The following is a 21,492-nucleotide window of genomic DNA, read 5'->3' on the forward strand; positions in this document are numbered from 1 at the left end:
CCTGTCCCTAGTTGCCCCCAGCTGCACCTCCAGTTGCTCCCCCAGTTCTCCTGACCTCTACAAATGCCCCCCTAGTTCCACACCTCCTACTGCCCCCCACCTCTCCTAACTGCCCCCTGCATCCCAAACTGCCTCTCCCCTCTTCTGACCTCTGCATTTGCCCTCCTGGCCCCCTAACCCCACACCCCAGCTCTCCCAGATGCACCCTAATATCCCCTGTATCTCTGTGAGTGCCCCCCACCTCCTCCAGTCCTACACTTCAGCTCACCTCTAGCTGCCCTGACCTTTGCAACTCCTCCCCCCAGTCCTACCTCATCTCTCCCAACTGCCTCCCCCGCTACTTCACCAATGCTTCCCCGGTCCCACTGCCCTGCTCTAGTCCCATCTCCCCCTTTGTCCCGGTCCCACTGCCCCGTTCCCCCGGTCCCTCTCCCCCACTGTCCCCGGTCCCACTGCCCCGCTCCCCCGGTCCCATCTCCCCCACTGTCCCCGGTCCCACTGCCCCGCTCCCCCGGTCCCATCTCCCCCATTGTCCCCGGTCCCACTGCCCCGCTCCCCCGGTCCCATCTCCCCCATTGTCCCCGGTCCCACTGCCCCGTTCCGCCGGTCCCTCTCCCCCACTGTCCCCGGTCCCTCTCCCCCGTTGCCCCCGCTCCCCTCACAGCAGCCGCCCCACAGCGCCCCCCCGCGTCCGCCCGTCGGGCCGCGCCCCTCCCGCTGACGCGGTTCCTGCGCGTGCGCTCGGTGCCGGTGCCGGTGGATCCGCGGCGGCCCCGCGGCCCGGCCAGGCCCGGCTTCCCCCGGCCTTGCCCGTCCCGCCCCGCAGCCCCTCGCCCACCATGTTGGTGCCCGTGTTCACGCTGAAGCTCAAGCACAAGATCCTGCCCCGCATGGTGGCGCTGGGCCGGTACGACGGGACGCACCCCTGCCTGGCGGCCGCCACGCAAGCGGGCAAGGTAACGGGGCAGGAGCCGCCTCGGCGGCCGCGGCGCGGCCTGGCCCGGCCCAGCAGCCCCGGCGGGAGCCGCGCTGACCCCGGCACTCCCTTCGCCAGGGCTGAGCGAGCCAGCAGCTGGGGGCTGCTTCCCTCGCCCTCCGCAGCCCCAGCCCCCCGAGCAGCCTGCGGGCGCGGGGACGCGATGCTCGAAGGCTCGCTCTGCTGCAGCAGGGGCCTTGCAAACATTAATAGCAGTTGAGCGGCAGCAGAGGTGCCCAGAGAGGCTGTGGAGGCTCCAGCCCTGGGGATATTCGAAAGCTGTCTAGACACAATCTGGAGTAACATGTTCTGGGGACCCTGTTGGAGCAGGAGGTTGGACTAGGTGACTTCTGTGGCTTCTTCCAGCCTGATCCACTTTACAAACCCAAGTCTCCCAGGAAACTCAGGTTTCCTGGCAGACAACGGGATTTTTTGAAGCCATGGGTTTCATCATGCAGTTTTCAGAGCAGTGAGCCTTGGCTCTGTTACAGACCAAACTCTGTGCTGATAACGGGGCTGAGGTTTCTGTGGGTGATGCACAAACAGCCTGACGGGAACAGAGAGCATCCTGTGTGCTCCGTTTGAGTTAGGAACATAAACAAAACAGGATTATTAAGTACAACCTGACTAATAAAGCATAGGTTGAAGCATAAACCCACAGAGGCACTTAGGTTGGAAATACAAACAGGGTTCATCTGTGATGTTTCCCAGCGTTATTAATTTTATTTCGGCACCTTTAGGAACAGCACAGAACAAGGGCTTGTCTGAGGGACAGACTGCACAGCCAAAAAGCAAACTGTTGAGCCTGTGATCCTCTGACTTGGTTCCAGGCAATTAAAGTGTCTGAGAATTGGTCAGTGAGAGTAAAACCATATTTATCATTCATCCTGTTTAAATTAACCATGATCACCTACAGATGGAGGTTACAGATATGTACCAGGTAAATTGTCCTAAATGTTTGGGGTGTTCTGCAAATATTGTTGTTGCTCTCTTTGGTTTCCTATTTTTGCCTTACTCTGAAGACTTGTCAGTTGTCATTTTCAGAAACAAACAGAACAGTGTTGTTGCAACTCCACTGGCCAGAGTACTGTTTTTCCTGCCATTTCCTTTTTTCTTATATAGTTTAAAGAATAACTGTGAGAAATACTATTGTCAGTAAAACCCCCAGTCTTTTGTCCTCATTTAGGTTGAGGGAATGCCTTCTTCCCATAGCAATTATTTTCCAAACAATAGTCTTCACTGTTTGTATACAAACAGATACATGTGTTGTAGTAATATTTATATCTTTGTTTCTACAGGTTTTTATTCACAATCCTCATGCCCGAGGTCAGAGAACAAACACAAACCGAATGGTGCAGAGTAACCAAGATTCAGACATTTCTCTTCTGAACATTAATCAAGGGATCACTTGTCTGACTTCGGGGGTGCTGAACCCTCAGCTGGGTTATGATTGTCTTCTGGTTGGAACACAGACTAATTTATTGGCTTATGATGTGTATAACAACTCAGATTTGTTTTACAGAGAGGCAAGTTCATTTCACTGTCTGCTTTTTTTAGTATTGCCATCGTTTTCTGTTTCTTGGAATTGTAAAGATTACAGTTTTTCCATTACTTTGTCAATTAATTATGTGTCTGTGCTATGCATTATTCCTACTACTATATTCAGAATGTTTTGTCTCTAGAATATCTTCAGCATTTCAAAATTAATATGGGAAAATTTGCTCTCACACATACGGATATACATTGCATTTGTAGCAAGACCAAATTTAAAAAAAATAATAAGCATTCAGAGCTCAGCTAAACTGACAGTGATAATGTTGGAAGCTGTCTTCTTCACTTGTGTGCTCTGATGTATTATTGTCTGCTCTTTCTTTTTATTTTAATGCTTTTCTGTAGGTTTCAGATGGAGCCAATGCAATAGTTCTTGGAAAGCTGGGAGATATTTCACCTCCACTTGCTATTATTGGTGGAAACTGTGCCCTGCAGGGCTTTGATTATGAAGGAAATGACCGTTTTTGGACGGTAAGGCCATGCAAAGTAGTTTTGATGTTATTAGAAGATGCTTTCAATGACACTAAATAAGCTTGATTTCTTTTAATATGGTGACTAATAATTTAGTTGCTGATTGTTCTTAATTTATCTCAGACCTTAAACTGTATTTTGGCCATGTATTCATTGTACTCAGATGTTGCTTGAGCACTGATTGTGTCAGTTGTTCTGTTGCAGTTGAGATAATAAAAATAATTCAGCTTCTGACAGCTATGGCCATCACTGAGTGCTGTCCTTCTTTTGCAGGTTACTGGAGACAATGTTCGTTCGTTAGCACTCTGTGACTTTGATGATGATGGGAAAACTGAGGTTTGTAACCATTTATACAGGAATTCAGCTGTTCTTGTTGTCTTGTTGTAAAATGATAATAAAAAAAACAGATTATCAAATACAACTGACTTACATCAGCAGTTAAAGTTTCTCATTTTTTGTTATACCAGGAGCAATACAATGAAATGCCTGTCATCATCAGTTGCAAGGCATCTATTTCAGTGGTATTTCATGAATATGGTTGTGAACTCTTTTAAATTTCAGAGAAACAACTTGCAAGCTTACATGTAAAAATGAGCTTTCAAAAGCCTATTCTTTTGAAAAGCTTCACTTACACTTGGTAAAATCAAGAAATCTGTCTTCACATCCAGCCCTTCTGTTCCCTTAAAATGACATGGGGAAATTAAATACTTTTTTGCTTTTCTGATTTAAAATGACAATAGCTTGTAACAGACATCTTGCTGATAAGGATTTGAGACAAATGATAGGAAACAGCTGCCATACTGATCATGCAGGCTGCAAGCAATGGGTGAAATTGTGAATTTGTATGACATTCTCTTATGGAAATGTTTCTTCATCCCAAATGAGCAACTGTGCTTCTAAATATGAATCTTTAAGAAGAGTAATGGCTTCCTAGTATACATCAGATGCAAATCAATATGAAGTTAAATCATTATGCTAAAAATACTTACTTTTGTCATCTATCTTAAAACTTTAAACATAATTATTTGGGCTTCTTTGTTTAGTTCCTGAAAAATCCTAATTTGAAATACCCAATTGGACTATGTAATAGTGATGTGGAAAGGGCCTCAACAGTTTTCTTGTGTTTTTTATTAGCACTAAACTGATACACACCCTTCTTGATTGGGATCCTTAGGAAGTGAAATGGTTTCAAGTTTTCAAATCAATTTCTGCACAGCTCTTCTTTGTATTTTTTTAATGTGCTAAGAGTTGTTTGTAGGAAGTGGAGGCAGTGTATAAGGATTCAGAAACAAGGAAACTGATCTGTGGCACTAATTGCAAATATGCACTTACACTTTTAAGTTTGCACTTATGCTTTTAAGTGGGTTTTGCTGTATTTTTCTGCTTGATAGAAGTTCATTCTCAGCAGTCGGTGTAATCTGGTGCTACTATGAGCTGAGTAGAGCTGGATACAATATCTGACTAACTTGTTGGGCCAGTTACCCTAACATGCATTTACTGAGATATTTTTCAGGGTTCTTTTTGATCTTAATTATCTAGGTGATTTTAAAGGGTTTTTACTTTTTATTTTTTTACTTTTATTTGTGGCTTTTGTGAAACTGCCTCTGGTTTAAAACTTGAAGTTCTGAGAAAATGCACAGAAGCAGCTTCCTGAATTATCACTTTGTGTCTTATTTGGTAAATTACTGTGCTTGCTTCATTTCTGTTCTTTCTGCCCCAGTAAAAATATGTTTACATTTAAAATTGACTGATTTGAAAGCTTACTTCTAGTAGCTAACAGAACTAATTTGTCACTTCCTTCCTTAGGATTTTTAGATTGATGGAGGTTACTTTCTGCCATATTGCAAAAGACTTGTGGGGCAGAACTTTGACTTGCCCTTTCAAATTTCTGTCCAGTGGAATGAAAGTCACCAAGGTGGATGTGGTGAATCAAACTAACAAAAAGTGTCTAGACACCTCTGGAAAATACAGCATCACCAGTAATTATTTCAGGATTGTGTGCTTTTATCTGGTTGTCTTTTGCTGGTGGTTGCAACTTGGTCAAGAAATCTGTGCTTCTTAAATATGTTAGTTGTTGCAAATAATTTCAATAGCTGCAGTAGACTTAGCTTGGTGTGTTTTATGTTGACATAATCTGAAACATCTTTACTTGGGAAGAAAAAAAGCCTTTAATCTTTTTAAAAATCCAACTTTGTTACAGATTTGTATCTCTTTTGCCAAGTAAAGACAGAAAGCTCATGGGTTCTGGTGGGGAAAAGTACTGCCAGGTTTTAGACTTTAATTTGTAATTCTGTTTGTCATTGATTTGATGGATTACTTTATGGACAAGGCACTGAGCAGATCTGTTCCTTGGTTTCTTAATTTGCAAAAGAGAACCTCCCATTTGAACCACCATTTTCAGTGTGACCTTTTCCATTGGGCTCCTTTCCAGTTAATGCCTTCTACCTGGTGAATAGGAAAACAGGAAAAGAACTAAAATGTAGGAAATATTAAGGAGTGAAGATGCAGAAGACCGAATTCAATGCCTATTGGTATAATCATTTACATCAAGCTAAAGCCAGTTTTGCCCCTACTACTTTGCAGTAGTGGCCTCCACCACTTAGGTTGGAGGAGCAGAGATGGCTGATACTTGGATTCATTGGGGTTTGTTTGTCTTATTTTATATGTGTGTTTGTTTGGTTGTATTTTTTTAAGTGAGGGATCTTCAGTGCAACACTGGCAACATTTCATAGATCTGTTGAAACCTCTTAATTGCTGGACTTGAAATACTAATTTTTCCTCTGGATCCTGGTGCTTGCCTCCTTAGCTTGAATAATTATTTTAAAGGAACACTAATTTTTTTTCAGCTTCTTGTTGGCTCTGAAGATTTCGACATCCGTGTGTTTAAAGAAGATGAGATTGTGGCAGAAATGTCAGAGACAGAGGTAAATTACTTCTGGCTAATGTTTGTTATCTTGCTGACAGAGCTAAAAGTGTTGTATACTGTAAAGCTTCTCGATTCAGATTTATTGTGTAGTTAAGTAGTTACTAAACTACTTGGCACAGTATCTGTTCTGCTTGAACTGCAAAAGTTTAAGTTTAATAATGACTTTCATTATGCAGGGGGCTTTTTGTTTTGTTTATTTAGAAACCTTTCACCCCACTGAGAAGAGTGACTGTTCTTGGCTAACAGTCAGGACCCTGTGCAAGGGTGATTAAGGTTGCTAGTTTGTGATTGAAGTTCTTAGTGTCCTCTGAGTAAAAGGATGTTTTCTACAGTTTTCCTCAAATGTTCTTGATGCAATTATGATGATGCAACTTGTCCTTGTGTGTATACCCAGACAGTGCATGGGAGGGTAGAAGGGGGATGCCCAGGCAAAACTGGAAAAATATTTTGCAATTGGAGTTACACACTGGTTATATATAAAAGAGCTGTGGTGACTAAAGTAAGGAATGAGGCCAATAGGTTTACAGAGGGTTAAATAAAAGGGGTAGGATTTGCTGTTTAGCAAAGAACTGAGAGAAGATGCCCACTGATTTTGGTTTCTAGGAAGGGAGTAAAACATCCTTATCACTGCATTTAGAAGTGTTCTCAGTGTTCTCACAGCCCTTCTGGAGCCAAGGTGGAGGAAGGTCATGGACCTTTGTCCTTGAAGATCAGAGGCCTCCCTGCTGCCCAAGTGGGACTAAAAGGCTTAGTTGATAAACCACTTATGAAGGGCTATAAAAGACAAAGCCAGGCACTGTTCTGGAAAAGGAGGTTGTTGCTATCAGTACAATTAGAACTGGGCCTGTAGTATGTCCTGCTCCCTGTGCAATGGCTAGTCTGGTCATTAGATATTTCTAGTTAAAGGGATGCTAAAGGTCTGTCACTCTCAAGTGTGATTTATTTCCAGATCCTGAGTAGAATTGTTTTGAATTCACACTTGCAGTCATAGGAGGCCTGTTACAATTGTACTGTTCTAATATAAAAGGACACTGCTGAACCTAAAACTTTATTTTTAGGAAGGTGAATTCAGGGAACAGTGTCTTTGTACATTATGTTTGGTTTGGAAGACTGTTGTGATTCTTATAAATGGACAGTAAATTATTTGGGTGTATTGTTACCTTTGAGTTTCTGACTGTTGCTGTGGTCTTCTGTCCTTACTGGGTGTTTGTAATTTAGTTTGATACTTAGGAAAGACTCTGCAAAAGATAGAGAGAGGAAAAGATAAAGGGCTTGGAAACAAAGTTTTGTGGTAAAACGTCCAAGGAGCTCAGTCAGATGAATTTACATAAGAAGTTGGGGAAGAATTTAATTGAAGGAAGTTTCCTGTACTACATTGTTCAGAAGACCAGACAGATGATTGCAAGTGTTCCTCCTGACATTAAAATCTCTAGTCTCAGTGTGTGGAAAAACCTGCATTTTGAAGCCCTGAGAACCTTAGCTCAATAAGGAGTGGGTCTTAAAAGGAGTGAGAAACATCCCAAGTTATGACTCTCAGGTTTTCCCCAGAGCTTATTCAGGTAGGACACCTAGCTTCCTGTTCCAGTTGTGTTCCAAAGAAGGTCCAACTGTGGGAGTTTTTAATTTTTATCTTACTAGTACTGAGCAAAGATTTTCTACCAATAGTGTCTCTGGGGCTTTCCTAACCCAAAGTTGAACCTTTGTCATCATCAGCTTCTTAAGCTTAAGGAATATTGTGTGTAGTTTCTCAATGGTAGTGTGTTAGCACTGATGACCACAGGAATCCTATGAGCAGTTGTTTTGCTGCCTGTGGTAGGAAATAGTTGGTCAAAGTACACAGTTTGAGGGCAGTTCTGCAATCCTTGCTGAAGTGTGTCCTAACACTGGCAGTGCAGCTTGTGTGAGGAAATCCTGCAAGGCCTTCAGTGATTTCAGACTGATTCTTAGAAGTAGTTACTTCAGTGTTCAGTGCTTCCTACAACAGACTTACTTACCATTTAAGAAATGTAGGATTCATATGATAGATCTATAGCCTGTTCCCACAAGTTCTTACTCCTGTGTGCTCTCTGTCCCTTCTTTCCCCACCAGACTGTCACTGCACTTAGCCCCATGAATGGCAGTCGCTTTGCCTACGCCCTTGCCAATGGCACCGTGGGAGTTTACAACAAGTCAGCGCGCTACTGGAGAATTAAGGTTAGTCCATTGTTGGAGTATCATCCCTGGAAGCTTGAAGGCTGCCAGAAGACTTGATATCTAATTTCAGGTCATTCTGATGTTACCTTTATGTAAACTTTGCTGAGCAGAGAATTTAATGTAATTTTGTTCTTACAAAATCTACCTGTTTTTATAAGTTCGTGTAAAATACAGTGTCAATTCCTGCAGTTTTTGGGGCTGTTGGTGGTGGTTTAAACAACAGGGATACAGCCATACAGTTAGGGATTCTTCAGCTTAACAAGAGACATTCAAGTTTGTGTTAGAAAATCCTCTGGTTGAATCAATGAACTGTTTTTCAGAAACTAAAATCTTGCATTGTCTATGTTCAAGGTATTTTTTCTCATCAATAGCAATTTCCTGCTTCAGCAAATCAGTTTGGCTAGATCCTTTCCTGATTGTAATAATCTTAATATAAACCATTATAGTATATTTAATAGTAATAAGAAGATTCCTCAAGAGTTAGCAGGAAGAGGCTCATGGTTGTCCTCACTAGTCTAATTTTATGATAGTGTTGAGGCCCTGATACTTTTTTCCTAGAGAATTTGATTTTTTACACTTTGCTTTTGTGAGTTCTAATTATCTGCTTGGATGGAAATGTTTTAAAGGAACGATCAGGTTCTTGTAAGCAGTGTACTAGATTAGTAATGCAAGGGCTAAGATACCACATCTGTCTGTGACCTTAGTAATTGTAATACTCAAACTTCCTGTTAAGAGGCATAGTTATATACCTTTCTGTACTCTCTGTAGCCTCATAGTTCAATGTTTTGCAAGTGACAAGCACATGAAGTTTAGAGAACATACCCAAGCTTGATTTGTTCTTTCTTTTCTGCCCTCAGTCAAAAAACCAAGCAATGAGTATACACGCATTTGACCTGAACTCTGATGGAGTGTGTGAGTTGATCACTGGCTGGTCTAATGGCAAGGTGAGTTTATACAGGGGGCTGTAGATAAGGGGGCTGTGTTAAGTTATCTAAAGAGCAACAGCCATAAAATGAAACAGATTTAGAAACCTGAGCACTGCAGATCTATTGCAATAAACCTAGTTTGGCTGGTGAGTCCTGTGCCAAGTGCAAGATCAGAGAAAAGCTGCTTCCTCTGCTTAGCTCAGTCAATTGCTAAGGTGTGGCAAGTAGTTTCCATGGCAGCAGAGATCATATACTGCATCCTAGAGTTCTTGAGTGTCTTTATTCAGGTGTGTCTTGAGGACACTCTGATAATCCTCTGCAGTGTGTTTTGAATGTTCCCAAACTACACAGAAGACAAAGCAGTTATGTAACAGGAGAGCAGCGTCAGTCTTGACTGTGGCAGGATTAATCAAGCATTATTTCATTTTATGCAGAGGCATTCTATACAGCTCAGTTTTAGTCTTTTAAACCTGTTCCTTGGTATTCCCCTTTCCCAGAAATTATTGTTTTAACTGCCACATCTCTCCTGGATGTAGCTTGCCAGGTTTTTCTGTAAAGCTGTGCTTTTTTTCTTCACACCTCTTATTACTCTCATTAGCCTGTGGCGCTTTAATAACTTCATATCAAACTGGCAGGCTGGAGCCCAGAAGTGTTGTAACTTACACTGAATTAGATGTGTAACACTGTTAAAGAGAGAGCCTCTCCTTGCTTTGCTCCTGTTCTTTTCCACTGGTAGTCTCTGCCTAATTTGTTGGTCTGAAGCAGTCCATAGCTCCTAGAAAGAGTAATGCTGTGATCTGTACTTTGGAAAATACACAGGGCATGGAACTGAGCCCACCTCACCCTCTTATCAAATGAAAGATAGTTGAAGGTTGTGGTATTTGTGTATAAAAATAATTCACCACACAAGAGCTGCAGCTGAGAGGAGAGGTTGTAAATACTGCATTAAAGTTATTTCTGATTTAGTCACATCATTGCTACATCATATATGCATAACCTTTCCAGTGCAGACTTGCAGTCCCTTTTATTTCCTTCCTTTTTAGTTTTGTAACTTAGGGAAGTGCCTCTGAAGAGAAGTTCCTTCTAGCTCCTTCTAGAGTCTGCCTAGAGGTCATTCCTTGGTAGTAATTTTTTCATGTGTGGTGTTTCGATGAGCAGAGCTGCAACTTCACCTGCAGTTCTGTGAAGCAGAGCTCTCAGTTAACAGCTCAGGGTATGGCATGACACGTGTTTTGGAGCTGGCTTTTCTCTTCATGCTGAGGCTTGGAACTTTTTGTTGTTCCAGGTTGATGCACGCAGTGACCGGACTGGGGAGGTCATCTTTAAGGACAACTTTGCTTCCTCAGTTGCAGGACTGGTGGAGGGGGATTACAGAATGGATGGGAGCACCCAGTTAATCTGCTGCTCAATTGATGGTGAAGGTAAAAGCATTGTTCAGGATATTAATGTAATACACAGCAATATCAGGCACATCACATCATCTCAGATTAGCTCGACACGGTTTTGGTTCCAATGTTTTCTGTGCCAAATTCCCTTTGCTTTATGTGCAGTTAAGGGAATTTTGAGTTACGCTATCTGCAAACAGGATTTTGAATATTGCCTTCTCTGTGAGAATCGGCATGTGTTTCATTATGATCCAAGAAACCAACAAAATTCATTTGTCTAATGGAAGAAACCCCATCCTGATGCAAAGATAATGATATTCAGTACAGACTCTGGTTCTTCAGGCTACATTATAATAGATGAACGTATAGGAAGTCTTTTTTTTTTCTATGTTTTAATTCTTTGGCCACTTTACAGTAGGTAAAATTGTTTAAAGAACTAAGGGTGTGTGTGTTTTGGTTCTCTTCTGCATATGAAGAGTTTTTATATTAGAAATTTTAGATGTTAACAGCGCTTTGTTTCCTGGAAAATGCTATCTTGAGACTAGAGAAGTGGTGGATTTATCCCACCATGCATTCAAGAAGTCAGACCTCATTATTGTGAGTGGAAATAAATATGATCACAGGTGATTTAAATAAGCTCAGTATGAATTTACAGGGATGGCTCCAGGAGACACTGGTGTGATTATCCAACTCCTTGGCGTCAGTGGCCTGAGACAAGCAGGTCTGGCACAACCCATTAGAAACAAAAGTCTGTCCTTGTTAAATAGTAGAGTGTTTTGCTGTCTGTCTTAATCACAGGCTGTGGGGATTTGCTACACTTGGGCTTCAGCTTATAAACCTTTTTCGCAAGCTTACTGAAGGGGAGCTTTGTAAGCAGTTCTGGAGAACCTTGTCCTAGCAGAATTGTGTAGGTTGGTGTTACTGAACACCATCATCCTTTTCTGATGGGTCCATTATAAATAAGCCTTGGCACAATGGGGATCCCTTCAGGCTTTAGTAATTAGTGTGGCTGGGGTTATATAGACAATGTTATTAGAGTTCTATTTAGGACCAGCATCTTTTCACATGAGGTGTTGTCCTGTGTTGCAGTGGTTTTTGTCTTGCTCTCATTTTAAATGAATGATTCACTCAGAAATAATAAAGTGCGACCTTTCATAGGAGCACAGTGTGCAAGATGAATGATTTCAAGTTCCAGACAACTTTTTACAGGATACCAGTCATTTGCAGTCAAGCAGCATGTTCTTCCCAGGTAAAAGGTTTTTGTCCCTGGCTTTCATTGTCAGAGCTGTAATCAGGGCACGCAGCCTTAGAGCAGAATGAAAGTTGTCTCATCACTTGTTCAGGTCCTTTGTCTCCCAGACAGAGGTATTTCCATAACTCTGTGCTTCACTGGGCTACTGAGGAACAAGTCTTACCCCTTGAGGTAAAGTATCCCTTGATTTGGGGAAAAACTAATGTTTAAATCTTGTTTACTTGTGACTTACAGTCACTTCTAGACAGCAGCAACTCCTCTGACCAGCTCTAGGAATCCAGGTACACATTTTATTAATTTTGCATAATTGTAAACTTGCCTAAGCACCTGAAAGAATGATTGCAGTGGGAATCCTCTTGCAAAAGGACTGGGTGCTGCGCTTGTCTGGTCAGGTGAGTACAGCTCAAAGACAGGTTGGAAATTCACCTTTTTTTTTTGTTTTTTTTTTTTTAATGTGCAATTCTCTTGCCCCAGTCACCAAGAACATGAGAGCCTCTGTGGGTCTAAATCAGTTCTCAGGTTTTCAGCTGAATAGTACTAGCTAAAGACCAGAACTGCACAGGTGGTACAGGGAAGTCATGTCACAGAAACTGAATTTCTGGTCAGGCTGTTGAAGTCTTTGTTGAAATGGGCTATGTTTTGTTTTTGTGCAGTCCGAGGCTATCTGCCAGGAGGTGAGGAAATGAAAGGGAACCTAATGGATACAAATGCTGAGCAGGATCTTATCCGAGAACTTAGTCAAAAGAAACAAAATCTGCTGCTGGAATTGAAAAATTATGAGGAAAATGCAAAGGTACTGCTTAAATAATGTGTAGGGGCAAAACACACCTTCCTCTTGGTATAAATCCAGAGTAATCTGGGAAGCAGTTGTGGGGCAGTCCAGACAAGTCAGAGCTGTGGCTTGTCAGGATGCAGTGAGATTGTCTGCTGGGGGCTCCTGCCTCTGCATTTGGCTTGCTCCTTGTGCAAGTTCAGAACTTGCTTTTTGTATTTTAATAATGCTTTCTTTGCTTCTTCCTCTTTGCCAGAGCAGTTGTGTTTAGAGCTGGATTCCCTTCAGCTTTTGCTTATGACTGCAAATTGTAATTTTCAGTGCATAAGCCAGCTTGGGAGTCAGAGGGGATTGTGTGAGAGGGTGAGGGCTGGGAGCACTGCCAGCTTGAATCACACTTGTGGCTTGATGGTGTGCGTTTAAAAAATAGTCTGAGGAAAGAGCAAACTCATATTTGTGCAGCAAAGCTTAGAATTCTGTAGATTGTGTTTAAAATTGAAATATGTTAAGTGTTTTTTGAGTCAGGGTTTGCATACAGAGCTGAGGTCCATCCATGGTAAAGCATCAAACACATTGTAGCCCAAGTGTCCACAGCTCCATGCCTAATCCAACCACTTCTCCTAGCTAGTTAGAAGTGTCTGGGAATTGCTGTAATGCAGCCTTCATCTGAAAGAAAAGAGAACTGACTTGTGCATATGCTTTCTAGGTTTTTCGAATGAAAATCTTGAAATTCTGATACTGACAAGTATATGATTTGTAACAGGCTGAATCGAACACTCAGCTGAAGGACGCTGATGGGCAGAGAGGTGTGATTCCAGCAAACACTCAGCTCCAGACAGCCCTCTCAGTTAATCTGGGCTCTGACAGCCAGTCTGCCCATGTGGAGCTATGTATTTCCACCACAAATGGTGAGTGGTAACCTGCAACCATTGATATTCACTTCATGTAAAATCATGCAAATTTTTAGTTATATTTAGCTTGTGATTTGAATGTCTCCCCTTTATTGTCTGTAACGTCCCTTTTGTGGTTTCATTCCTTTCACAGAGTTTTGAATCAAGCTGTGTTCCTTGGATGGGTCTTATGGGAGAGGAGTTTGATGGAATTTGTTTCTTATTATGTGTTATTTTCTGAGGCAATTAACATTTAACTTGGATGAAACCAGCCTTGACGATCCCTGCAGCACTTTGTGTTGACTGTAAACACCAACCCACAGCTGCATTAGTTGAGGGTGTTGCATGAATGCAGCTGCATCTCAGCTGGCTTTACATGCAAAACTGAAACTACCCCAAGACAGCAAATCCACCTTGCACCAGGCATGCTAGGATGCAGTCAAGTCCAGATAGGGTAGTCCTGGTCACCTGGGATATTTTAACAATTCAGAGGAGGGATGTAAAGAGTTGAACATGCTTAATTCTGAAAACAGTGGTGGTTTGTTGCCAGAGGACAGCTTTTAATTTGGGAATTGCTTTTTCTTCCTGTTGCTAAGACACAATCATTCGTGCTGTGCTGATCTTTGCTGAGGGCATATTTGAAGGAGAGAGCCATGTGGTCCATCCCAGTCTGCAGAACCTCTCAGGCTGTGTTCGTGTTCCCCTTACTCCACCCAAAGATGTCCCTGTGGATTTGCACATCAAAGCCTTTGTGGGTTACCGAAACAGGTGAGTTTTGTGGTGTGATCTCTGCTGGTCTCCAGAACTGTGGGACCAGGAAACAGCAATAATGTGGTTTTGTGCTTGTCCCATGGGAAGCCCACCATTAATTCCTGAGTGTCTCATTTCTCTGTCTTACTGAAAGGAGAGCTGGGCTGCTTTCTTAAAAACATTGATGCACCTCTGGCACCAAGTTCTTTTCCAGACAAAATCTAAATAATCTGGAATCACTGTGATCTGTTGTGTTCTGATTCTGCCTTTAGGGAAGGAATGCACATTTGTCCAGGATATGTCTTACTGTGGGTGTGTGGAGGGAATCAAGAGATGAAGAAGCTCTATCCTGTCATCCCCAAGGGGCTGGGCCCTGGATGGTGGCTGCTGTGGATGGAGTACTTGAGCAAGCCTGGAGACACAGCTCTGTCTCTTAAGCTGTAAAGTAACCCTGAGCCCATTTGGCTTCAGGGCAAATAGAAAGTAGCACATGCTTGATTTTAAGACAACATTTTTCCAGGCTCCCATAGAAGTACCTCTCCATATACCCTTGAAAACAGCTTTCTTCCTGCTCACATCTGCCAGAGCTGTTGGTACCTGAGGAGGCAGCATTCTTTCCCTGAACAGGGAGGCATATTTTGAGAGCTCGCCACCCACTGCAGAAAGACTGTATGGGACTGAATTCCCTTTGTTTTCTCTATTTGCCTTTATTATTGCTTTTAATAAGACTTCACTGAACTTGTAAAGAAAATATCCAGTCATACAGTAAAATTGTAAATGTATTAGCCTAGAGAATGTACTTCAGTGGAAGGATTATTGAAAATTACAGCAGTGGGGAGGAATAATACAACCTTGTGATAAGCCTGGAATTTCCATGTTTTTGTTTCTTCTGGGGAAGCAGTAAGCAGCTGATTATGTAACTGGAAACTGTGGGTGTCAGTCCCCAGCTAAAAAAGAACCAGAAACCATTGCAGTAGGTGAATCCCTGCTATTTACTAACTCTGTTTTTCCATTGGGTTGCTTCCAGCACACAGTTCCATGTATTTGAGCTGACAAGACAGCTTCCCCGCTTTTCCATGTATGCCCTGAGCAGCCCAGACTCAGCCACAGAGCCCCTGAGCTTTGTTAACTGTACCATGAATGAGAGGCCACAAAGGGTGAGTTTCTGCTCTTCTTCCTCGTTTTAAGTCTTGCATAGGTGGAGGGTTTGCAATCAGCTTGAGATTTCTAAAGCAAAGGAAAAATTATTCAGTGAACTGCACTACTGGCCTTTGGAGTCTGTGTATTTCAAGTCAACCCTGCTTTTTTCTGTCTTTAAAAGATGACTCAGGTGAGGCATTCCAAGCATCAGGAATTCTGCAGGAACTAAAGGCCTGAGATCAGAAGGTGTTTCAGATATTATCTTGTTCGATGTATGCCTGCTGATAGCAGGAGACCTGTAGTGAGTGTTGAATTTTGTAAATTAACAGAGAACAGGAAAAAGGCAGCACAGTGTTCAGGTAGTGACTCAGTTTTGTAGCAATCTCTGATTGTTGGATTTGATTCTTTTAGGAATATTCAGCTTTGGTGCAAGGATTCAACTGTCCTCATTGTAGCAAGTTCATGATGTGGGGCTATGGGATGAAATTTAGTAAATGAAATTTCTGGGGTACCCTGAACAGAGTGTTCTGGTGCACATCATGTGCAGGGACATTGTGTGGTTCCTGAGGCTTTCAGCACAAGAGATGGCTGATGCTCTTAATTTTATTTTTGCAAGATCATTATGTGGCTGAATCAGAGCTTCTTGCTGCCAGAGGATGCAGAGTTTCAGAGCGCTCCCTTTCAGGTTTGCTTCACTTCCCTTCGTAATGCAGGTCAGCTCTGCATCAAAATCAAGGCTGGTGGAGAGGTGAGTACCTCCCTGGACAAGGGGAACAGCCCTTTAATGATACTCCAGGTAAACCACTATACCCATACTGCCAGTAGGAGGCAGTAAAAGTGAAGGATGACTAAACAGGCAGAGAAAGTACTCATGCTTTTGGAAACTTCTCTGTCTGTTGAATGTTGGTGGGTAAAATTCCAGGGCCTGTTAATGAAGTAAATTGCTTAGCCTGTGGCTCTGTAGGAAGGGGGGAAATTATTTCCTCACAGAATGGTTTCAGGGAGCCATAATGTGAGGCACAAAGCTGCCTGTAACTTCTGTACTGGTCCTGTGTGGACAGATGCCTCTCTATCCCAAACCTGAATAAATCCCCTTTGAAATCAGTGTTGTCTTATCTACTGGAAGCTGTGGACCTTGCCCATACCCTCTTGATAAAAGGACCTGCTTTGAGTCTAGGCTGTCCTTTCTGACAGATTTCCATCAACACAGATGATATTGATCTAGCTGGTGACATTATCCAGTCAATGGCTTCTTTCCTGGCCATTGAAGATTTACAGGTGGAAGCAGATTTTCCTGCCTACTTTGAGGAGCTGCGGAAAGTACTGGTGAAGGTGAGGAGGCTTCAGACATTTCTAAGTAGGCAGATAAGCAGTCACTGGGGTTTTTTTATGAGAGGATCTCCAAACTGTGGTATCTTTGTTGTGGAAATCAGCCCACAGTGGCTTGCTGTATATTCTGTGGGACACTCTCAACTGTTCTGTAAACAGGCTGTTGGTCCTATCAGTTGGTTTTTAGGATAAAGTAAATATGTTGTCTGGGAGACTGAGCTCTGGGTTTGGGCCATCATGCTCACCCCCTCTGGGGACAAGTTTGCTGCTCCTGCAGTGGGGAGTGGAGGGAAGGAGAACAGTGTCAGGGATGTTGTTTGGTTATGTGTTTCCTACTGCACTGGGCTGAAGTTTAGCCTGAACCCTTGTTTGCCCAGGGTGCCAAGGACTCTTGCTCATGACTTGTTTGCCTTGGACAGGTGGATCAGCACCACGCAGTGAATCAGAGGCTCACTGCTGACATGGCTGAACACTCCAGCCTCATCCGCAGCATGCTGGTTCAGGCAGAAGATGCCCGGCTCCTGGGAGACTTGTGAGCAATTGCTTCCTGGTTTGTGTTTGGGGTTTAGAATGGCCAGTCTTTGCTTTTCAGGCAGAAAAGAGCACAGAAAAACATTAGCGTGATACAAGAGTTGCCTAGTTACGATTTTTGATGTAGAATTGTACCTTTGATGGTCTCACCATGAGCTCTCCTTGAACCTTGTCAGGTTCTTTAGGTGGGGAACCAGTCAGGGAAGGCAAGAGGGCAAGGGTAGAGGCTTAATGTATAGCAGGTGAGGTGAATCTACTTCAAGACGGTGAGATATGTTAGATAACTTTTCCTGCCTTTTTGCCCTTGATACATCTGTGGTATGTGTACTTTTGAGAACACCAAGAAAGACATTTTAGGTGTCAGGTTTTCTCTCTGATTTGGTGTTCTCTGCTAATGCTGAGCTTTACTCTGAAGAGCAGCAGTAAAGAGGCCCAAACTACTGCAGGGCAATGATACTTTCACTGGGGAAAGTGATGTCTGCACTTTGTCTTGCTGGATAAAGTAACTGCAAAAATAGACTGTTCAGGTTATTTTAGTAAAATAATGAGTATAACCAACATGTCTAGACAAGTCTATTGTCTGGTAGCTGGAAGACGTTCAAGTGGCTGTGGTAGCTAACAGAATCACGTATTGCTACACCTTTATATTGACAAACCAGGAATGACTTTCTTGTCCTCAGAGATGCAAATAACTGGATTGATTGTTTCCCAGGAAAAACATGAAGACACGGTACAGTGAGCTATATGACCTGAACAGAGATTTGATAAATCAATACAAAATTCGTTGCAACAATCACACAGAGCTGTTGAATAATCTGAAGGCTGTGAATCAGGCAATCCAAAGGGCTGGGCGGTTACGTGGTAAGTCTGTGTTTTTGAAAGGAAAGGGGAGTCTCAGACCCCCAGTGAGGCACCTAAAATGTGTCCCAGAGGTCACCTGGGTTAATTAAGTGACTTCAGGCTTCTTGGCCTGAAGCTCAGTTAGTAGAATTAATCTTTCATTCCTTAGTCATAGCCAATTACATGTGACAGTCAACTGTGAGTGTCCAGTATAATCTGGGATCACAATTCTAGAAAGAATGGTTTGAAATAGTTTCCAGATTTCTGAATGAGCAGAAATTGATAGTTTTGTTGAACATACTACTTTTAAAATGTTTTTAGAATTACGTCAGTTCTGAGTTTATAATTCTGCTTTAAAAGAAAAGCAGCTACTAACTTAAGCAGGATTATTTTGTCTGCATTATGAGTCCTGTAGGTCTTCAGGGAGGGAGATACTTTTTTCTATGTTTATAGCATTCCTCTTCCAACAAGCTCTCATAAAAGAGACCTACAGGGGATTCTTCTTTAAAGAAAGGATCTTATTTATGTACTAGAAAAAAGGTAGTGTTTCATCATGTGTTTAAAAAGATTTGAAAGAAACCCCTAAATTTTCAGACTGGATCAAATAAGTATTTTTACCAGTTTCTTACTCTGTAACAGGTTTTTTTTTTTTTCCTCTTTCATTTTTTTTTTCTCTTTGCAGTTGGCAAACCTAAAACACAAGTGATCAGTGCTTGTCGGGATGCAATAAGAAGCAACAACTTCAACACCCTGTTCAGGATAATGCGTGTGGGAACAGCTTCTTCTTAGGGAGAGGAGCAGCAGCTGTGCAGAGGCAGTGATTCCATGCACTGGGCAGATAATGGATAACAAGCAGTTAATTCAGACCCCTACTCCACTGTAGGGTGAAGTAATTACAATCGTAGTGCTGTAGTTAGGTTGTCAGCTGAGAAATACTACACAGACCAAAGCTCCATGAAGAGAGCATCAGAGTTTAAGTGATAGATGTGGTATTTATGCAATACAGAAGTTCAAACAGTTATTTTTTTTTACAATAACTTATTTATGTATTTAAATATATTTTGTAGCTAAGGCTTCGGTCTTTTCCATTAAAATATAGACTGGCTTAACTGAGTTTTTTCTGATTTAGTTGGGGAGATGTACTGCTAATTTTATTAGTTGATTTTGTTCTGATTTAGTTGGGGAGATGTACTGCTAATTTTATTTGTTGAAAAAACCCAGCCCAAACAACTTCTCTGGTTTCTGCTGCGAACTTCCTGTGCAGTAGAGTCCTGGGTTTCACTGCAGGGATGTGTGGCTGTCTAGGTAAACTGCAGAGCAGTGCATGGAAACCACCAAAGGATAACATCTTGCCATAGATAACATCTTTAGCCAGAAGATCTTTGACATAATCTGTGCAGTTAGGAAGTGGTCTGTTTCATATCCAGCACTCTCCCCACACCTGGATTGCAGAAAGTTTTGCTTCCAGCTACTGGTTCTGTGCTACTGCTGGAAAAACTGCAGATACTGAGGTGGGCAAGGGTGCATTTCAAGAACAAAAACAAACTACACACCCAAGCTTGGTGCATAATCATGAAGAGCTGGTAGGTAGTACTTAATGGGATCAAAAGAAGAAAGTATTGGAAGATGACTTGGCTCCTGGCTCAAACCTGTTTAATTGTGTGATCTCTTAGAATTGGATTAAAATATTACAGTAAGGCTCTATCTCAGATCTAAAAGTATTTTAGAACCTTTGCCAAAGCAAATTTCTTTTGGAAGCTAAAAATAACCTGCACAGGATGGAGGTTGGGCCCCAGTGCTCCTGCATCAGCATCACCCTTGCCACCATATGATGGTGTTTGTGACGTGGGCAGGGAGGAGTTGGCCCATCTCAAAGTTCTTGAGTGGCTTCTTGGGGCTGTCAGAAGGATTCATGTCCTCTAAGTGGTCTCTCTTACGAGCCACTACTGAATTAAAACCAGCAACCTCCCCTTTGTTACAGAGCCACTGGTGCGCTTGCTGTGACCAGCTGAATGGGAATGTCACTCTTGCAATGTGTTTTATCCCCAAAACTGCCCCTTACTGCTGCCTTGGCCCCTTCCATACGGAGAACTGTGCTACTGAAAGCACAGACCTGTGTCAGAATCTGCAGCAGGAGCTCATTTGAATCCTTTTAAGAAACTGGTTGTTAGTCAAATCCAGCTGCTTGGTAGAAGGGTGGTGAGCCACCCATGCTGTTCTAAGCAAGTGAGCTCAGAGACTTGATTATGGAACAGTCTACTGGCATAAGTCCTGGGCTTTCTGCCACTTGCTGTACCTGTTCCCACTTTTTCAAGGTCTTGTTCTTTGTGTTCAACATCCTAATGCTTGCTTGCTTACATTTTTGTACTCCATTTCATGATACGAGAGCAAGAGAGTGGCTCTGATCAGAAAGCAGCTTTCCCATCAGTCTGATTTTCAGGACTGTGCACCAGGTACTGCCAATCCCAGCTCTGTTCTGCTCCTGGCAGGGAGGTCGGTCCTTCACTCGCTCCAGACCTTTATCCAGACCTTTGGTAAGGCTGATTTCCTCTAAATTTCTGACAAGTTTGAAATTTATTTTCCTGTAAAACCAACTTTTAACTTTGCCAAATGAAAAATGCACATACTTTGCAAGCAGCTGCACCCAATTGTGAATACAGATCCGTATCCAGCAAGAGCATCTATAGAGAAAGCTCCCATTACTGGTGCTGTATAAATGAAGGCCCCTCTTCCTTTAGTAGCTCATGTCATTTGAAATTTTAGTGAGTGAAGTCTTTCCTCTCTGCCTGCAGCACCAGTCATGCCTGCGGCTGCCTGTGGCTTTAGGACCTAACGAGGAGGGTGGGAGAGCAGAGACATGTTCATTTTTAAACCTTTGAAAGCTAACTGCAAATCTGGCCTCTTTATTTCATCTGAGTCACCAGAGGAAGAAGGGTGGTTCCTTGTGTGATCAGGTAGATAGGGGCTTGCTCAAGCAGAGGCTGGTATGCCCTCTAGTGTAATACTTATTATTAAAAAGCAGCAAGCTCTAAAGAGCCTGATTTCTTCCCAGTCTCCTGGAAGGATGGTCCAAGATCTACCAAGCACATTCTTAAGTTCACAATGCAGTCAAAAAAGTAACCTTGTTTTGTTAATGAATTTACTCCCAGCTTTGCCTAGCAGACTATGGTCTGAATAGCTGTGGTGTCTGTTACTTTTGTTCTAAACTACTCAAATCATTTTGGTTTTTTTTTTCCTCTGAAATCTCCATTAGTTTTCTCATTCTAGGGGAGCACTCAGAATAAGAACTGCTTTCTTCCCAGGAAGAGCTACTGCCCCAGTAGGCAGAAAAGTACCTCAAGCCATGATTCAGAGAGTTCTGTTCTCACTTCAGGATTTGTTTCTAGCTTCATCTCCTTGTTTTTTTAAGTGGCAAAGGAAGATTAAAACTGAGTAAGAATGTTTTGGCAGCACTGGCTTTGGGAAATGAGTCGGAATATGAACAAGATCTTGCAACAGCACCTCGGGGCAGCCACCTCCCATCCATCTTTCTGCCCAACACAGCATGAGGGAGTAGCTAG

The 21,492-nt window shown here is 42.6% G+C and overlaps 1 protein-coding gene across 1 annotated transcript; it reads left to right on the forward strand.

Annotated features, from left to right (window-relative positions):
• The first annotated feature begins 728 nt into the window (after positions 1-728).
• BBS2 (Bardet-Biedl syndrome 2) lies at positions 729-19,041 on the forward strand. Its single transcript, XM_056500708.1, has 17 exons — positions 729-956; positions 2,275-2,502; positions 2,873-2,998; positions 3,272-3,334; positions 5,845-5,922; positions 8,013-8,117; positions 8,975-9,061; positions 10,329-10,464; positions 12,334-12,473; positions 13,216-13,360; positions 13,939-14,110; positions 15,120-15,249; positions 15,849-15,980; positions 16,427-16,564; positions 16,981-17,093; positions 17,805-17,953; positions 18,615-19,041. The coding sequence occupies exons 1-17, from the start codon at positions 840-842 to the stop codon at positions 18,719-18,721; spliced, it is 2,166 nt and encodes a 721-aa protein (XP_056356683.1). The 5' UTR covers positions 729-839; the 3' UTR covers positions 18,722-19,041.
• The last annotated feature ends 2,451 nt before the right edge of the window (positions 19,042-21,492 follow it).

This window comes from Oenanthe melanoleuca, chromosome 11 (assembly GCF_029582105.1).
Source record: "Oenanthe melanoleuca isolate GR-GAL-2019-014 chromosome 11, OMel1.0, whole genome shotgun sequence".
Lineage (NCBI taxonomy): Eukaryota > Metazoa > Chordata > Aves > Passeriformes > Muscicapidae > Oenanthe > Oenanthe melanoleuca.

Bases quoted from the DNA above. Each gene is read 5' to 3' on its own strand.
- BBS2 (XM_056500708.1), top strand. From the start codon at position 840: ATGTTGGTGCCCGTGTTCACGCTGAAGCTCAAGCACAAGATCCTGCCC. The intron at 957-2,274 runs GTAACGGGGCAG...TTGTTTCTACAG, and splicing joins CCGCCACGCAAGCGGGCAAG to GTTTTTATTCACAATCCTCA. The intron at 3,335-5,844 runs GTTTGTAACCAT...ATTTTTTTTCAG, and splicing joins ATGATGATGGGAAAACTGAG to CTTCTTGTTGGCTCTGAAGA.